This window comes from Schistocerca cancellata, chromosome 9 (genome assembly GCF_023864275.1).
Source record: "Schistocerca cancellata isolate TAMUIC-IGC-003103 chromosome 9, iqSchCanc2.1, whole genome shotgun sequence".
NCBI classification, from domain to species: domain Eukaryota; kingdom Metazoa; phylum Arthropoda; class Insecta; order Orthoptera; family Acrididae; genus Schistocerca; species Schistocerca cancellata.
The window spans coordinates 183547182-183567488 of record NC_064634.1 but is presented as its reverse complement, the minus strand read 5'-3'; the positions used below and the strand labels follow the sequence as shown (position 1 = coordinate 183567488).

At 36.9% G+C, this 20307-nt stretch overlaps 1 protein-coding gene across 1 annotated transcript in view; it reads left to right on the top strand.

The window, feature by feature from the left end:
* LOC126100891 (retinol-binding protein pinta-like) overlaps positions 1 to 20243 on the top strand; it is a 341960-nt gene extending 321717 nt beyond the window's left edge. The window contains exons 6-7 of the mRNA XM_049911558.1: positions 3232 to 3334; positions 18683 to 20243. Of these exons, the coding sequence (XP_049767515.1) occupies positions 3232 to 3334; positions 18683 to 18840 (261 nt within the window). The 3' untranslated portion in view covers positions 18841 to 20243. The remainder of the gene's footprint in view (positions 1 to 3231; positions 3335 to 18682) is intronic.
* Positions 20244 to 20307: the final 64 nt, after the last annotated feature.

Genomic DNA, 20307 nt, shown 5'->3' with positions numbered 1-20307 from the left:
CTGTTTCACTTAACAATTGTTTCACAGCATAACATTCTGAAATGAATTACACTCACTATGTCAAGTTCCACTGTACAGGCATTTAAAAAAAAAACACTCCCCTCTAATTCACACACAGGCTGTTTTAAAAAATGACACTTATTCCTACAGAAGGTACCATTGGTCAAAACTAGAAGAAATGTTCCTATAATGATATGTCCCATAGCCCTCTACCTCATAACACATGGATCAATCATTCCTCTCATACCCATCTCTCTTGCATAGAAGTAGGCACTATATGCACTGCTGCATATGGTTACCACATATTTTCACACATCCTTCTGCCCTTCTTCAAAGTGAGTCATGCACTCTTTCAGACACATCTGGCTTCATTCAAACTGCATCACAGGCATTGGTCACACACTCATAACTTTTGCACATTTCAGTGGGTAGAGTACACACCAATACCTTTAAATATCTTCGTAGCCAAGTAGTCCAACAGATTCTGATCCAGTGAATGTTTATCCCATGGTATCAGACCTCCTCAACCAATCCATTAATGATGAAATGTGGCAATGAGGTACTGTCACATGATACATAGAAAATGGGGAGACGTCCCTTCAAGCATAAACCATAGTCATTGTCTTTTTGCAAGGGCAATGTTCTCCAGTGGTGCTGGTTATGTATTATACAGAAATCGGTGATACACAGCTCCTATTAATCCATTTGGTAAAAGTATGACCATATGAGTCTGTCAACTACAGTTCCTGCCCATACACTGATATTGAAGTGATCTTAATACCTCACCTGCATAACTGCTTGAGGATTCACATTTGTCCCCACAAACATTTTGAAGTAATTTACTATGCCATCTCTTGTGACCCATGCCTTATCTGTAAACATACTTAAGGCTGTGAACTGCGATCTTCAACAGCTCATTTCTCAACAAGTATTGGTTTGCAGACATAATACTGTAGGAACTTTTCTTCTTATTTTGACCCATACTACAACCTGCAGAAGTAAGTGACACTTCACCCTGTGTTCAACACTAGGCTGTAAGATTAAATATGCTGCAGCTAAACCTAGTCATTTTTTAAAAATTGAATTGTATTGATCTCATAAATCATGTTGTGTGTTGTTACATGTGGATATGGGATAAATGATAATCTGAATTTGTATAAAAACTATAATTAACTAATGATACAAAAAACAGTGGATATGGGACAAATTGCAATTACAATTTATATAAATATTATTAGGAACTCTTAATTAAAAAACGACTGTCACATCTGTAGAATGAAATAAATCAACTGAAAACTTGTACTTAAGAAAACATTTCACTTGGTTATTCCGAAGAAAAATAGCATCAGAAGAATTCCACAGGTTGAAAATCTCGCTACAAAATGGTTCAAATGGCTCTGAGCACTATGGGACTCAACATCTTAGGACATAAGTCCCCTAGAACTTAGAACTACTTAAACCTAACTAACCTAAGGACATCACACACACCCATGCCCGAGGCAGGATTCGAACCTGCGACCGTAGCAGTCCCGCGGTTCCGGACTGCAGCACCAGAACCGCACGGCCACCGCGGCCGGCAATCTCGCTACAGCTGTAAGGTTCTTTTATTTAGAACATGATCGGCTTCAGGCACTCATATGCCCATTATCAGGTATTATATTGAAAATAGCAAGAGACCTGAGATGATAATGGTTCTTGCATGGAGTAATATGCATGAAAAAGCAAAGAAAAAATTCTGTATAACATTTTAGAAACCATTGGATGAGGTAGGTGCTGTAAAACCTAAGTCAATGGCAAAATGACACCAGACAATACTATAGAATGTTCCTTTACCACTCATAATGCACTTTTAACATTTTTTGTGTAACTTCCTATGTTTTTTTTATTATTTTAAATGTAAATCACTAATTCAAATTGTGAACAACTGGGCTAATAGCCCCATGTTCTTCTTCTCATCAACAGATGGCAGTGCTTTTGCCACTCTGGTTTAACAGTGTGCTTCCCCCTTTGTGCACACTGCTCTGTGCTCTGCACTTGCTGGTAAAAAACCACATCCTGTACTTGTCCACTGCAGCCCTTGAGGTCGCAGCATGAAGCGTAAGTGTCTTGGTATTCATTGCATATTTTTTTACCCAGGCAATCATCTGTAGTCATCTGGTGTCACTTTACCATTGACTTAGGTTTTACAGTGCCTAGCCTGACTGGTGGTTTCTAAAAGGTTGTATGGAACTTTTTTTTTGTCTGACTCTGTGTAAAAACAATTGTTATATCCAGTCTTGTGCTATTTTCAGTATAACACCTGATGATAGGAGTATAAGAGCCTGCGACCAGTTGCGTTCTATATAAAAGAACCTTACAACTGTAACCAGATTTTCAATCTCAGGTTTAATGCTCAGTTGCAGATGTTCCTCCAACAGAATTGTTTGATCTGAAGAATGAACTAACCAGCTAGAAGCTTATGGTACATAAGAAAATATTTAACTTTGTTATTTTAGAGTGATATTCACAAATTCTTCTACTGTACACAAGCAGTTCTTCTGAAGCAACATTTTCACTTTTCATTAATTGTGCTTTATTTGATTTTAAACTTTCAGGAAGCATGTTGTATTGAGTATGATGTATGTTAACCAAGCTATGTGGTTTTTAAATTAGAAAAACTTTACTAGCAGCAAATAGTACCCCATAGTATGAGTAATCTGAGCTTTCAAAAACAGTTATTTCCTGACAGTTTTTATTCCAGGAAAATGACATTCAATCACATATAAGCTGTACAGTCATTCAAAGATGATCAGTTTATGACATGTCATCTCTGCAGCAGTGAAAAGACAATGTTTTTAATGTAATATGTATTTTTTGTCTGAAGGAGGTGGTATTTTGTAGGATTCTACCTTGATTTGTCTCAAAATTAAAATGGAAATACAAACCCTGTAATGTCTGTAACAATCTTCTTTTGCATATTGCTGTCAGGACAATGAGCCACTAAAATTTTATTTTACTGGCTCTTCTCTCAGAACGTGGCACACTACAGAATTGTTACATACTGCTTCATTTTTCAACTCTTTTTTCAACATTTTGTGACCAAAATTGACAGCTGAAACCCTGCCAATGTATTGTGGTCAACAATAAATGGTTAAGAATATTTCCTTCTTTATAGCTTCAACACACTGTCACATATGTAGCTTGTGCAAATATGGTTATGTGTAAACCACTAGACTTTGTTCTTTTTTTTAGCTTCACTTCCATGGCCCAGTAACATCATTAGGAAAATTTTTACCACTTGATATATTACCTGAAGAATATGGTGGAACAGGAGGGAAATGTCAGGAACTTGCTGGTATGTATATATAGGTCCTGGAGAATGTTGCCAGCTCTGTTTAATTCCTGATGGTCTTGCTATGGCAACAAAATTTACAGTTTAATATATATTAATATTTCTTTGGCTTTTGTTTCTGTTATCTTAGGAATTTTGGGCCTTAATTACCATACTACATGATAATAAGTTACTGAATAATAAAGTTTGCTTGTGCACTAGCACAAAGGCAGTTTTACACACTGTCTGATGGGAATGAGCAACAAACTAATATCAGTATCAACTCACAGCTAGCAAGTGCTTTTGAGTAGCAGACAAGCACACATAAACAAAGTGCACAACACTACAGTACAGATTTCAAACTTGTATTATTTGGCAGGAGCACTTACATGCACAATTACTGACAGAAAATGTGTTGTCTCAAGAAGTGGTATAATGAGAATTGATAATAAATTAATTGAAATATGAATTATCTGATGAATGACACTGACCTCCATTTCAAAATGTAGTCATACATCCCAAGCCCCCTATGGAGTTTAAAGCATCATTTGTATTGACACACTATTCTTGTGCACTTGGCAGCCCATAAACATTTCCACAAGTCTACATGAGTGGTTCCAATATTCAGACAGCACAAAATCATGATTTTTCCTGTATTCATGTAACCTGTTTCAACGAAAGAAGAAAATAATGTATGACTCCTGCAAGCATGCAAGCTTTCCTAGGAAACAGCACCAACAGCAAAGTGTGTTCGTTTCCTTTCAAGTCTGTATCAGCAGCTCAGTTTTAAATACATGTAGCCCTCCAGGAGGATGAGTCATCACTCTATTGGATACTGAACATACCCAGGCTATCTGAAAAGAATAAAATTAAGACTAATCAGTGCATGTGAGTGTGGTTGCCCATGGGGTATGGCAGTTTAATAAACAGTCAGTAGTGTCAGATGACAATGGAAATTTCTTTCAGAATCCAACAATTTCTATAATACTGAGACGAGAAAGGCTAACAAATCTAACAAGTTTCCTTGAAAGACTTAGAAATATACACAAGGGAAGAAGAGCTTGAGCAGTCATGTCAGAAACCTGTGCAGACACATCAGAGATGCTGGTTATAACAACATGAATTAGAGAATGGGAAGATCAGACAGAGAGTAAAACAGCTATAGGTTTGGCTGAGAAATAGAAGGAGGCCTACACAAAGAGGACACTGTGTGAGGATTTTTGAGACTAGTGATTCTCACTGGCTTTAGTGAGGCTTTCAGCAGAAGACCTTAGAGCAACATACCTAATGACCATGGTCTCAGTAGGTACTGTGGGTGGGTGGTCCTGGAATTCTACACACAGAACCTGAAGAAAGAGAAGATCTCACCAACAATGTACATGGTAAAATGAACATTTTCCATTTGGGATTGGCTGACTGTCTCTTGAATTAAATTTCCATTCCTAGAAACAAATGCAACCAGCAGGGTTCACCACAAATGTGGAAAAATAGATTAGAAAAAGACTTTATATTTTCAGAATGAAATTTTCACTCTGCAGCAGAATTTACACTGATATAAAACTTCCTGTCAAATTAAAACTGTGTGCAGGACCAAGACTTGAACTCAGGACCTTTACCTTCATAGGCAAGTGCTCTACCAATTGAGTTACTGAAGCACAACTCATGTCTCCTCCTCACAGCTGTATTTCCACCAGCACCCCATCTCCTACTTTCCGAACTTCACAGATGCTCCACTGCATACCTTTCAACACTAGCACCCCTGGAAAAAAGGATATTGCAGAGACATGGCTTAGCCACAACTTATGGGTTGTTTCCAGAATGAAATTTTCACTTTGCAGTGGAGTGTGCACTGATATAAAGCCTCCTGGCAGATTAAAACTAAGTGCTGGACCAAGCCTCAAACTTGGGACCTTTGCCTTTCACAGGCAAGTGCTCCATCAACTGAACTACCCCAGCATCACTGATGACCCCTCCTCCCAGCTTTACTACTGTCAGTACCTCATCTCCTACCTTACAAACTTCACAGAAGCTCGCCTGAAAACCTTGCAAGACTAGCACTCCTCAAAGGAAGGATATTGTGGAGGTTTGGCTTAGCCACAGCCTGGGGGATGTTTCCAGAATGAAATTTTCACTCTGCAACAGAGAGCTTCTGTGAAGTTTGAAAGGTAGGAGATGAGGTACTGGTGGAAGCAAAGTTGTGACAGGGGGTCGTAAGTCGTGCTTGAGTAGCTTCGTCGGTAGAGTACTTGCCCATGTACGGCAAACATACCTAGTTTGAGTCTCGGTCCAGCATACAAAGTTCCACTCTATGTTTTATTTTATAATAAAAACTGTTGGTTGTTTTGTAGTTGCAGTATTGTTTTAAATGATGAAAAACAGTACCAGTTACACCAGGCTTTCCAAAAACATTTATTATAATGAACAAAATTAAGTAGCAGTATTAGTAGATTATTTGTTGTTTTATCTTTTATTTTCTTTAATCATGTAATCATTTTATTTTTAAAATTAATTCTCCTTTTATTTATTATTTTGATATTAATTGCATATTGATTATCATAAATACATCACATGCTGAGTTGAAGACATAAAAATTCTCTGGACCCAGGAGAACAGTTTACATGAATCAGAGGAAAAGAGTTATGAGTAATCCAAGAGAGCTAAACAGGCAACCCAGAAAAGTCTCCTGTTTTTTAAAAATCAATTACATAATTATTTAGAGTGAGACTAAATAGCTGGCCAGTTTTTACCTTCATAGGATGAAATTCCAATGCTACTAAGAGACACACTCAAATGCGAAAAAATTGTTAGTAATCATTGGAACTGTTAGTTTCTTCTTCACAGAGGAAAGAGGGATAGGTTTTGGAAGGCTGGGAGTGAGAGACACATTATGGAACTCTCAGACTGAGAGTGACCCACTTGTGAGAATGAAGGGGGAAAAAGATGCAAGAAATAAAAACTACCATAAAATGTCTTACAGGGATTCAGAGAAGGTACCGTATTTACTCGAATCTAAGCCGCACTTTTTTTCCAGTTTTCGTAATCCAAAAAACCGCCTGCGGCTTAGACTCGAGTGCAAAGCAAGCTAAAGTTATGAAAAATGTTGGTACGTGCTGCCACAACTAACTTCTGCCGTCGAATATATGTAGCGCTACGCAGGCATACTTTGTAGGCACAAAGATAAATACTGGCGCCAAAACCTCTGCGTCAGTAAATAAATTTTTTAAAAAGAAGTGGAAGACGAGCTTTTTTTTCTCCGCCGCGAGTTTCGACCATTGCATTTTCATACATTATCCAACGAAGTAAATACAAATTCCGTATTGTTCATCTTCGAATGTGGGCACAATTTCAGTGTACTACGAAAATCTGACTGACAAGACTGTTTGGGATGTTTGTCAATATGGCCAACTCTATGTTCTGATTTTTTTTCCTATCTGTGAGCAGAGATGGTGCTAATAGGAACCTGATGAAATTTGAATCACATACAGTATTCTCTTCACCATAAGAATAATACGAATATAAACATTTTGCCATGTATTCTTTCGTGTTTGCTGCTATCTCATTTAAATCCTGTCTGCCTAATAAACTACGAAACTAGAGTGAGACAACAGCAAACGCGGAAGAATATACGTATCGTGTCATGTTTATATTCGTATTATTCTTATGCCTAATAGTGATGCAGTCAGAAATGAAGCACGGCAAGTGACTAGATTTTTAAATCTACGATGACTAATTTCTGTGCAGAATTTGATGTAATAAAGAAGCGGCCGCAAAGATTTTCAAACGGAGAAAAATTTTCGCCTAACTCTTGTTCAGAACATGTTCTATCATACGCAGTCTATTATTTGATTCTTGTTGATCATTATCAAAGAAAGCAGCAGTGTAAGTAACAACAAATAGCAGTCTCTTGTTTCGCTAATGAGACGATTCCTCTCCTTTTTTTTTATTGTACGCGGCGGTAGCGCGCACAAAAGCAAGCCATGCCGCGAGCCGCGACAGGCCGTAAACACGCACTATTAGAATGCGACAACAATGCACGACACAGTGCAGTAATGCATTTTCAGCTTAAGAGTGACGCAAACACCTATAACAAAGAAAACGGCACTTATCAGATCAAAGCAAAATAAGCAATCGATTCAAACCAGACGAAGCACGTGAAAAAGGAAGGGTACCCGTATAAATACGGACGGAGCGCCTGACGCATAGCAATGGCTACGTGGTAAAGCTTAACTGCTAAGCTTACAACTCAAACCAAACTATTGTAGCTGTATCGTCATTCATTTGACCTAAATTGTGTCTCATATTACAATGGACCAACTTTGTTTCGATTTGGAGGTGCGGCCTAAAACTTTTCTCTCCCCTTGAATTTCGAGTCTCAAATTTCAGGTGCGGCTTATATTCGGGAAATTTTTTTTTCCTTTATTTCGAGTCTCATTTTTCAGGTGCGTCTTAGATTCGAGTGCGGCTTAGATTCGAGTAAATACGGTACTCAGTTCATTAATGTAGATCATCATCTCTCTTGTCTTTCATGCCAGAAGTGCAGAAATCTATGACAAAAGCTGACACAGAGACTTTCTATCAACATGAGCACAAACATGTGTTAATGCTAGTGGAATTATGAAACCTTTCTTTCATACATAAGGAGCCTTTATATAAGCATCTACATCTACATGACTATCTGCAAGTGACACTTCAGTGCTTGGCAGAGGGATCATCTAATCTCCTTCAGACAAGCATGAGAAAGAGAAAAAACATTTAAATCTTTTCGTGCAAGCTCTGATTTTTAATACTGTATCACAACGATAGTTGCTCTCTATGTTGGTAAGTAACAACAAAATATTTTCATGTTTGGAACAGAAAGTTAGTGGCAGAAATATGGTGAAAAGACCTTGCAGCAACAAAAATGCTTTGTTTTAATAATTGCCATCCCAATTTTTGTATCATATTCATTACACACTCTGCCCTATTCCATTATAAACAAAACAAACTGCCTTTCTCTGAACTTTTTCAGTGTCCCCTGTTAATTCTACTGAGTCATGATCCCACACGGTGCAGCACTACACCAGAAATGGACAGACAAGCCTAGTGTAGGCAACCTCTTGCATCTTCAAGTATTCTGGCAGTAAAATACAGTTCTTGGTTTATCCCCCTCCCCTTCCCCCCCCCCCCCCCCCTCCAATATTATCTATTATCATTTCAGCTTAAGTTGTTCATAATTGTTGCAATTCTTAGGTATTTTGTTGAATTGACATCTTTAAATTTGTGTGATTTATCCTATAACCAAAATTTAAAGGATTCCTTTTAGTGCACATGTGGATGACCTCACCCTTTTTATTGCTTAGAGTCACTTTGCAGCTTTTTCATCATACACATGTCTTGTCCAAACCAGTTTGCAATTGGTTTTGACCTTCTGATCACTTAACGAGATGGTAAACAATGTCATTATCTGCAAACAATCTAAGAGGGCCACTCAGATTGTCTCCTAAATTGTTTATATAGATTAAGGAGAGCAAAAGGTCTATAACACTTCCTTAGAGAATGCCAGATAACACTTTTTTTTTACTTGATGACTTTCCATCAGATACTACAAACTGTGATCTTTCTGACAGAAAATAAAAAATCCAGTCATACAACGCCATAGGCATGTAATTTGATTAGAAGCTGCTTCTGAGGAATGGCATCAAAAGCCTTCTGGAAATACAGAATAAATTTGAGATCCCCTGCCAACAGCACTTCATGTGAATAAAGGGCCAGTTGTGAATCACAAATATGATATTTTCTTAATCCATGCTGACTATGTGCCAGATCATTTTCTTTGAGATAATTCATAATATGAGGTATGTCCACTATGTAAGTTCCATTTGGTTATATAAAACAAACATGTAAAGATACAGAAAAATATTTATTGTACAACTGTTAAACTACCTTTCTACATAGCTTCTGAAATTTTGTAGGCACTTGTCACAGCGTGGCACAAGTTTTTATATGCCTTCTTCATAGAAGGTTAATGCCAGGGTATTCAACCATGTGGTAACATGTTCTTTCAGCTCATCATCATTGTTGAAGTGTTGACCACCAAGGACAGATTTTAGGTGTAAGAAGAGATGAAAGTCGCTAGGAGCAAGGTCCGGGCTGCACAGAGGATGATCAAACACGTCCCAGTGAAATTCCCGTAAGAGTTGTTTGGTCACATTCATCGTGCACTTGATCATGTCCTTCATTGAGCAGTCTGACCCATCTCCTAACCATTGAATCACTCATAGCATTTCACCCGTAAATGTCGCAGATTTTCCAATGAATTTCCTTTGATTTAACTGTCTTTGCATTTAGAAAACGAATCACAAATCCGATTTCACACCCAGCGGCATTTTCAATTATGGCTGACATTATAAAGAAGGACTACAAAGCACATGTTGTCAGCAGCAATCTGAAAATGGCATACATGTCTTCTCCTTAAGTCGACGTAACTGCCACGCATGCTCGGAACTGCAATCGTAGCACTGCCACGGATAGAAATAGAAACAGAACTTACTTTGTGGATAACCCTGGTATTCAAATAGTATACATTCCAAAACTGCATTGCAAATTGATGTGAGTGATATAGGTCTGCAATTCAGTGGATTACTTCCATTTTCATTCTTGTGTATTGGTGTGATCTGTGCAATGTTCCAGTCCTTAGGTACAGATCTTTCATCAACCGAGTGGTCGTATATGATTGCTAAGTATGCATCTATTACATCAGCATAGTCTGAAAGGACCCTGACTGGTGTACAGTCTGGGCTGAAGACTTGTCTTTATTAAGTGACTTAACACTAGAACACCAAGCTTTGAATCATTCCTTAGAATACACAATGGAGGTCAACTGCCCCTTAAGGTTCTTATTGGATTTTACACTTTTTTTATTACAAAATGTTATGTTATTCATATTTATTATCTTTAATATTGCTTTTAGTATTTTTTCTTGCATAATAATGCTTCCAGCACCTCCATCGAAAGACTTGCACCGGGCAAACGGTCTACCCAAAAGGAGGCCCTAGTCACACCTCCAAAATCAAGGATAGCTCCATTGAGTACGATATGTGCTTCTGTTTCAGTGTGTTTTTCACCAGGCACAACGTATTTTCATGAATGGCTTGGCAAAGTGCACTAGGCAAGGATTCTTCCCTAACTTTGCATGCCCTATAGATCACGGAGTCTCTCAAATAACATTTTGCGGATTTTCCCTTCCAGCATGAAGGATTGTATTCATTGCCTAATGCACCATTTTCATTGTGCTCTCCCTGTAACCCTTGTGCTTCTTACTGAGTTGGAGACATCCAAATAATTTCTATAATTTCGGCTTCAGAAAAGACGCGACTACAATAATGATCCATTATAGTCCAACAGCTGAACTGCTAGTGAGAACAGCCAAATGCACAAAAACTGTTCCACACAACATTGCACAAAGTTCACTGTTGTTGGCTAAGGAAACAGCCAAATAAAACAGATAAAATGCATATCTGTGAGAAGTGATCAATTGACAGCTCCAGGAACCAAAGGTTATCTTAAAAAAATTTAGTTGCAAAGCAAACAAATTAAGGCAAATTAAAACTCCTCTAAAACAATTAAACTATAAAATCACAGGAACAGTCTATTTTAAACACCAAAGAAATTTGCATCTTAAGATAAAAAATGGTCAGTTGAGCTCTACCAGGCGTTCTACTGTTAAGTTGCTTCGCTACACTAAGAGAATCTACTTCTGAGGTGCTCATGTAAGCAGCTGTTCTTGATTTCGATTCTGGAATATTTTCTTCATGTTCTTTGGTGAAGCAATGTTGGATAACCATGTTTAGTAACTCCATTTTAGTGGCATTATCATCAGTAATATTACCATTTTTATCACACAGTGATGGTATTGATTGGTGCTGGCACACTTTAAATATGGCCAGAATATCTATGGATTGCCTGCCAGATTTCGAGAGAGAGTTTTGCTTCTACAAGAGTGGTCTGACCTGCTTTGTGTTCCATGAAGGAACTGTTCTAACTCTTAGCAGTTTATTTGGTATAAATCTCTCAACTGCTGTCATTACTATTTCTCTGAATTTAAGCCACATCTTGTGGCATAATCCCTTTCCTATTTTGCACTCATTTCTCATTGACTTGAAGTCTCATATCCTGATGTTTTTGAAATAATATCCTGATGTTTTTGAAATAATATCCTGAAGACTGACTTTAAAAAGGATAGTGCCAAATGATTCACTGCACACATTATTTGAATATAAGTAATTCCTTTTCACTTCACTTGCACTTGCAAAATTTCGGTAGCCAGTTCCTGTCATACAATATGCAGTTTTCATACATAAAGAGAACTGCTCATCTCCTTTCATAAATTTGTGCACAATACTATACCTTGGCTCAGTGACTTAACTATTCTCTGGACATCACAATAAAAACTTGACACAGTGGCAACACATGATAACACACAGTGTACATGTTGTTTTCATGTAGAAAGACAACCACATAATTTTTTGAAATTCTAATAAGCAACTTTTATGGAATAGTCACTTTTTGATATTGCATGTTTACAATCATACACGAGATTTAAAGATATGTAAATTTTACATGGTTATTTGTCAGTTTCAGGCTTTTACAAGTGAGCAAAACAACTTTTGCTATCCAAGCCCAGACTTTTGGGAGTACATTAATATGACAACTGGGTCCTACAGATTCTTTCATATCAACCAATATAATTGCTAGCAGTTGGTATTTTTTACACACTGATTTCACATAGATGTGAACCTCAGTAGACATAGTTGCTGCCTGTAAGCTTCGAGGTCACAACTTTTATATACATAGGTGGTATGAGTTGAACGTTGGACTCAGACTGGAAATTTTGGGGTGGCATGTGCTATTTAAAGATTGGCATGCAGATATTTGTTGATCTCAGAAACTACATAATATTTTGAAAATTAGGTAGGTTAAAGCTTGCTGTTTTGGATGGACTACAAGACTTTATTGTTTTCAGTTTTATGAAAAATGTTGAAGGCTAGAATATAGTATACAGAACCATCTTATGCTTCCATTTGAAAATACCTATCTTACAGGTATGGCATCCATCTTGAAAATAATTTTATATTATTATAACTTATGCAAAATTTAATTAATTATTGAGGACTATCATGTGATTCATTAACATAATTAGAGTGCCAAATTTCAGAATCTAATAATCACATAGGCAATATCACAGAGGCAAAATTCACTCTGTAAAATGTAGTTTTTCCATTGTGTATTGTTGTAGAACTTTCAATAAGCAGTAACTTTCAATTAATGATCCTCTAACAAAAACTATTCATCTTAATTGAATATGTATATCCAAATTAATCACCTGAATAATTAATTTAAATGGAAATTTGCCAAATTGATGTTCTGAAATAGTCATGTGCATATTATGTATTTCATTTGCAACTGTATTAAAATTAGAATCAAAAATCAGGTTATTGATGGGAGTAGGAAGCATAACAGATGGAGAGTTTCCAACTTGCCACATCTCAGTCTGGTTTACAGGTTTACACTTACCTAGTTTGGAAGCAACAGAGAATGAATCTATTATTAATTTGTTCTGGCTGTTGAGTATAGCTTCTAACCACACTAAAACACAACAATTATCTACTTCAATTCCATTACAAAAGAAACTACTAACAACAACAACAAACATGCTATCCTTTGTGAGCACCATTATGTCCTTGGTAAATGCTTCAGCTGAACTAAAATCCAGCTTTCAGCTTCTATAACAATGTTTACTTCAGTGCTTCTTATGAACACTTGGGGCTTTGATTCTTTTCCATTACAGTTATGACAATTTACAACTATAATACTAATGTTTCTTAGGTCTACCCTCGTCTCATGTGTGACATGCACCCCTTGAGACTGAACCCATATTTTTACACTTTCACAACCTTCAAACTTAGAAATCATCCAGTCTTTTTCACACAGTCCCCACTACCCGTGTAAGCACCTCCTGTGTGTAACTGACCCATGACATTATATGCATCCTGACATCTCTCCACTCTATGATTCAAGTTAACGAATCTGCAGCCTATACGGTTTCAGAACCCTCTGAGGTTCTGACGGTCCTGTAAACAATGCTAGTGATGGTGAGCTCTGTCTTCATCTCACAAGTAATAGTGGCTGCCTTTACCACTCAAATAGCCGGCAGAATCCAGAGAGAATACTTCAGGTCCAAACTGATGCACATCACTAGTACTGATATGAGCCGCCAGTTGCAGTTGGCTGCACACTGCTCCTGTTGTGATATCTGGAAGAACTTGTTCCTCCAGAATGTGCAAAGAGTGTACACTGCACCCTCCTCAGCTGCTATAAGCCTAAGAGGATCCATCACATTCCTAACATTGGAGCTCCCAACAACTAATAATCATACCTTCTGTGAGTGCCCAAACATTGCAGGCAACTGTACCAGGCTAAGAATCTTTACCCGCCACACTTCAATGTGGGCAGTAACTGGACAGACCACAGTAGCAAGTCTATTGGTGGGACATGTGGGGTTCTGGACATCCCTTGGAACCCCACAGTGTTGCCTATTGGTAACAGCTTCAAGCAATGAGACTGAAGCCAGCACCTCTGTGGAGATATGAGTGAAGGTCACCAACTCAGCTCGCATCCAAACATAGGATTCATAGTTCCTATCCATCCTAAAGACAATGGAAAACTGCTAGCAGAACAGTCTAAAATCAAATCTGCTGTGAAAGCAATTGACTATGAAGTCTGCTGTAATCAAACACTCTCATTTCTAAATCCACAACTGCCACACACTTACAATCTCTACAGACAGGTAATAGATCAGATGTAAGACCTCACTAATAAAATTGCTCATATAATCCAGTGGGATGTAAATGGTTCCTAAATTCATGCAGAGGGACTAAGACTCTTAGCACAGGGAAGATCAACATGTTTTTGTCTTCAAGAGACATCTCTAAAACAGTTGCATTACTCTGTGTTCAAGCATTTCAGCCTCCAGCATTAGTATGGGGATGGCTAAAGGTTGTGTGTCATACTCGCTGACAATGAAAATCCATACCTTACCTCTTTCCCTCATTGTCATCTATAAATTGGTATTGTAATAGAGTGTAAGTCATATATAGTACTATACGTAATGAAGATTTAAACCTAAAAGTTCTAACTAATCTCATTGCACATCTCTCTTCTTCAATGCTTATATGTGCCATTGGACTCACTTACTAAATCAGAAATTTTATGTGTCCTGAATAGAAGATGAGCATGTATTTGACTACTGTAACCAAGCCGTTATCTGTTACTGATCTGTCAACATGATGTCTTGCCCTCAGACAAACTGAAGGATTCAATGATTCCCTATTTACTGACCCCTCCCCTATCTGGATATGAACAGCAGGTGTAAAAGTGCCAGAGAGAAAGCCATCACAGTAGATTTTCAGAAAATCAGGCTAGATTTGTATGACTACCTGGCTGTCTTTGAACACTGCAACAGGGTTAAGAATGGATGGATCACTTTATAACATGATTCACAAATCCACTGGTGCATACATTCTAAAATCTTCAGAAAGCCAGCAGAAGCTGCCTGCCCCATAGTGGAGTGAAAAGGCGACACTAAAATCAGGATCTGAAGTGCTCTAAGTCCCGACCACTGCAGATAGCCTAGCAGCCTTTCAAGTGGGAAACATTATGTATTTCCATCATAATATGGAGAGGGAGATGAGATTGTCTTCAATCCCATAAACAGTTGCAGAAATCCCACATTAGTAAAGAGTTGCACTGATGCAACAACTATCATGACAAAACCCATTACATAGTATTAAGTACCGTATAGAAAGTCCTCCCTACTCTATTCAACCACATATTAAAGACAAGAGACTTTCCTAACTCTTGGAAGGATGTGGTATTAACACCTCTCCCAAAATCAGGGAAGCCATTAAGTTGCACAAATGGTGTAGGGAAGATCCTTGGGCAAATGGCAAACTGGTGCTCAGGTTAGGCACTCAAGTCCAGACAGCTGCTAAGTTCAAGAATAGGTATCTCTTAGTAACTCTAATGTGTAACATGAACATTTGCACTCTTTTACAAATGTGGTGACAGTAATCAAAAGTTTCAGGGGAAATCTTAGCAGAAAACTTTTATTACAATTTATTAATAATTGTTTCTTGTGGACTGTCTAATCACTGCCATTATCAAAGTCCAATCAACAAGTCTTTGTTGTAATATAATAAATGATGTATTTGTATTTCTTTATCAGGACTATCTGATTTGTAAATGCTAAGCTTAATGTAAGGGAAACAGTAGTATAGATTCTGAGTTCAATAATGGTTGTTGAATTACCAAAACAACTTTTAATACTCATTTTGATCTACAGAAACATCTATGGCTCAGCTTGTTGACTTCATATTTCTTGGGTATGATTTTCAGGCAGAGGTTTCTAAAGTATCTGTGAAGGTTTTAATTCACACTGTAAGACTCACAATATATTTCCAGTTTCAACAGTTCAACTTCACATTTTCAGCTTTATGAACTTTGCTGCAGGGAGTCATTTGGGTTTCTATATAAAATTCACTGTTTGTAAATTAATGAGATGGAATTGCATTTCACTTCCATAGTCCTTTAGTAGTCACAAGATTAAATAAAAATACTGTACATGATAAAGACTTAGTTCTCAATATTCAGACAAAGAATGCAACTTCACTCTAAAGCAATCACATAGTTGTTCTGCTCCAGTTCCAAATCAACACTACTCTCCCTGAAAATTAATCAAAGACTGTCTAGCTCTTTGGTGTAATGTAATTGAATAGCTAAAAAATCTACTCTCCAAGCAGCAGCAGGAGAATGCACATATAAAATATATTAAAGTTTGCAAGCTTTCAGGTCCAGTGGCTACTTCTTCTGGCAAAATGTTGAAGGAAAAGGACTGATGAGGTTTAGAAAAAGGGTTAGAGTTTGGAAAAGTCACCCTGAACCCCAGGTCAGGGGAGACCTACCAGACGAGATGAGAAGGGAAGATTGCTTGTTGGGAATTGCATCAGATGATATTTGAAAACCTGAGAGCTTAAAAGTGGAAGACAGCATAATACACAAGGCAGAGATTACTGCCAAAGCACTGTGCACCAGTTAGTTAGAGCAAAAAGCTAAATGCATTATATGTGATAAGAGGTGGGAGGGAGGGGGTGAAAAGTGAACAGGTCTGGAAATGAAAGACGCAGAAACATAAAGGGAGTGAAGAAAGAAACAGTTACTCAACCAAAGAAATTAATGTAAATTAGGGCCAGGTGCATGACGAGAAACAAGGATATGTTGCAATACTAGTTCCCACCTGTGGAGTTCTGAGAAACTGGTGTCTGAGGGAACAATTCAGATGGCAGGTCTGATGAAACAGGAACTGAAGTCATGACTGTCATGGTGTAGAGCATGCTCTTCAACAGGATATTTTGTGTTGCCAGTATACACCCTCTGCCTACATCCATTCATCCTGACTGATAACTTGGTGCTGGTCATTCTGATGTATCAACTGGTATACAATGTGTCATTTCACTGATGGCTCTCCCTTTGATAGTATATTTTTTGCCAGTTACAGGGCTGGTATAGGTGATGGTAGGAGGAAGTCTTAGAGTAGGGATGATAGCAGGTGTAGGAGCCATACGGTAGGGAGATGTAGCAGAAGGAGCATAGGGTCTGCAAGGATATTGTGGAGATTAGGAGAGTGACGAAAAGCAATTCTAAGTGTGGTGGGCAAAATGTTGGACAGAAAGGACCTCATTTTAGAGCATGATTTTAGGAAGCCATAGCCTTGTCAAAGTAGCTGCTTAGTACAGTCAAGGCCGCGATAATATTGAGTAATAAATGACTGTCTATCCAATTACATTGCATGTTCAAAAACTGATTATTTCTGTTGATTAACTCTTTGGTCTGTAACACCAACAACATAATTTTATAGCATGAAAATCTCAATCTTTGCAAAACTGACAAATGAGTAAATTAAATCTTGTATATATTTTTTCTTCCTGCTCAAGTTAATATTTCCCATGAAAACATGACTCCAGACACAAATAAAATTTATAGAAATGGAATTTTCATGACCAAATACCAAAAAATCTAGAATATTTGCCAGTTATATAAGAAAGAAGCAAAGGGAATCTACAGGATTATTAATTTCTTTAAAATCAAAGACAAAAATCAATTCCCAAAACATGAATAATGAAACCTGAAATAAGTACAATACATCGTCCGCAGCTCGTGGTCTTGTGGTAGCGTTCTCGCTTCCTGCACACGGGGTCCCAGGTTCGATTCCCAGCGGGGTCAGGGATTTTCTCAACCTCGTGATGACTGGGTGTTGTGTGTTCTTCATTATCATTTCATCATCATTGACTCACAAGTCGCCGAAGTGGCGTCAACTAAAAAGGACTTGCAATATGGCGGCCGAACTTCCCCGCATGGGGCCTCCCAGCCAACAATGCCATACGATCACTTCACACAGTACAATACATCAATCCTAAAGGCTCTCTTTTAGTACATAAGATTTGCAATTGTCAATAGAACATAGCTGAAAAAAGAAATGGAATTGCAAATTTCATCAATCAGGATAGGAATTGTTATCTACTGTTGAACAAATGTCCCTGTGTTACAGATTCTTACAACTGTTCATTAATAATTGATTTTGTGAGCTAATTATACAGAGCTCATCTTTTAAATGAAGCAGCAAGTTTATTTACACACTGACCTTTGAAAGGTTTTAAACACTGAACTGTATTTTATTAGATCTTTGCATGTGTTTATAGTATTCTTGTGCATATGACACATCTCAGTTGCAATATGCTTATTTGTTTTGCTGTAATGTGTAAACTTTCAGGTTCAAATCAAAGTATATTAGTGGTTCACAAAATCTCTACAAATAATTAACAAGGAAAAACAGAACAGTTCAATTGCACATAGTAAAACAATTTATTTTTATTCTTTGTCATTATTCTTCATGACTAAAATGAATAATATGATAATTATTAAAGGAATATTCTGATCTCCATTAATGAAGAAAAAATGTTTCTGATATGATGTGAATTTAAAATACTTCTCAAAAATCACACAAACCCTTTTCCATATAAAGAGAAGCCTTGCCATCATTTGTGTCTTTGATTCCTCTTCTCTCTCTCTCTCTCTCTCTCTCTCTCTCTCTCTCTGTGTGTGTGTGTGTGTGTGTGTGTGTGTGTGTGTGTGTGTGTGTGTTATTCTTCATTTTTAGTTTTTATTGCTTTTTGTCCTCTAACCATGTTTCTTGTCTCCATTGTCTCCATTCTTAGTTACATACTAATTTTGAACTAAATAAAATTTATCTCTTCTCAATTTGATTACTTGAAATTACAGATAAATATCGCACCTTGCTGCGGACAAGTTACAGATCATTTTTAATGGAAGAAGAAGTTCTGCGTGTGGATGAAAGTAAGCGTCCTCCGAAACAAAGTTGGTGGCAGATCTTCTGGGGCAGTGACACTAATTCTCTTCAACAGCTTTCTCTCGATTGAAAAATTCTTCTAGTCCTTGCATATTAAAAATTTTGTGTCACATTTTTGGCATTAAACAGTACTTTCACTTTTCCTGACACTCCCACCAACTGAATGTTATACGCATTTTCCATATCTTAAGTTACATATACTACTGACTTTGTGAATTACCCAACTGAGTAAAATGACAATGTTTAAAGTGAATAGTCACCCCACAGGTGTCACAATTCCACTACAATATACTTGATTTCATGTGTATATATTATATTGGCCTACTCACTTACTTTTTACTCTTTTATAAGTTCAAAGGCCATAGTAATATGGTAGTGTGCTGTAGATTTTAGATTTGTGTTTGCTGGCGTGTATAATTGGCAACTGTCAGCAGTGTTATTATTGTAACATTTTGTTATTATGTTGATTATAATGATGTTTACTGTCTCAGTTTTGAACCTGCAAGTCTCTAGTGACAAAGAATTTTATAAAAACAAATAACATACCAAATATGTTACAGAATATTGTATTTAATCTGTATAGCAATAAATCTTCTTATTCATCTACTGAACATAGCTTCTTATACATCAAAATGGAATTTTCCTAGTCATAATGTTGGCACATATCTGGAGCAGCATTAAGGAAAACAAGACTCAGAACTTATGAACACAAAATATCATTCTAGTGTTATATGTCAATGGTGTTATAATGTTATCATAATCTATACTCTGAACCAAAGCAATGGGAATGTGCAATACTTTTGCAGTAATTTTAGTTTGTTTTATAATATAAGGATTGATGATCTTTATGAATAGCCATACTTGATTATTCTTAAAGACTGGTTATTTCTAAAGTTAAAATTATGTCACAGATCAACTCTTTTACTGAGCTACAGTTTGAAATTCTGTGTATTTTCAATATTCAGATGCAGAAGTAGGTACTATTTCTCTGTCTGCTGGTTTTGTTTTATTAATAATTTTTTATTTTCTTTATTTTCAATTCATTTCTCAACTTGACTTTTTCTTGCTGTAGATCAAAAGAAGCAAATCTGCAAAACATGGAGACATGTTTCTAATTGAAATAACAAGTGCTCTATTTGTACTATAGTCTACGATAAATCTTAGCACTTTTTCCAATGCTCATCAGACAACCTAAAAACAGAGTGTGAAAATGAATGTTATTTTCTAGCTGCTGAGTGATGCTATGTATTTGGTATGGCTTTACAGTTTACTGATCATTAATCATCTGAGCATTTACAAGTTATTTTATCATGTTAGTTATTAATGTAAAACATATAATATTATTTTAATTATGCATTTTGTAAAAGTATATTCAAGTTTTCTACCTTTTTAGGCAAGTACTCCCATGTATTCACAAAAAAAAAGTGTTTATGGCATTGGCCATCAGTGATTTGCTATTGTGAAATATATAATCAGTGCAGCAATAAACTTGTTTTCTTTTTCTGGATTTTACGCACATGTTGTGACTTTGAAACAA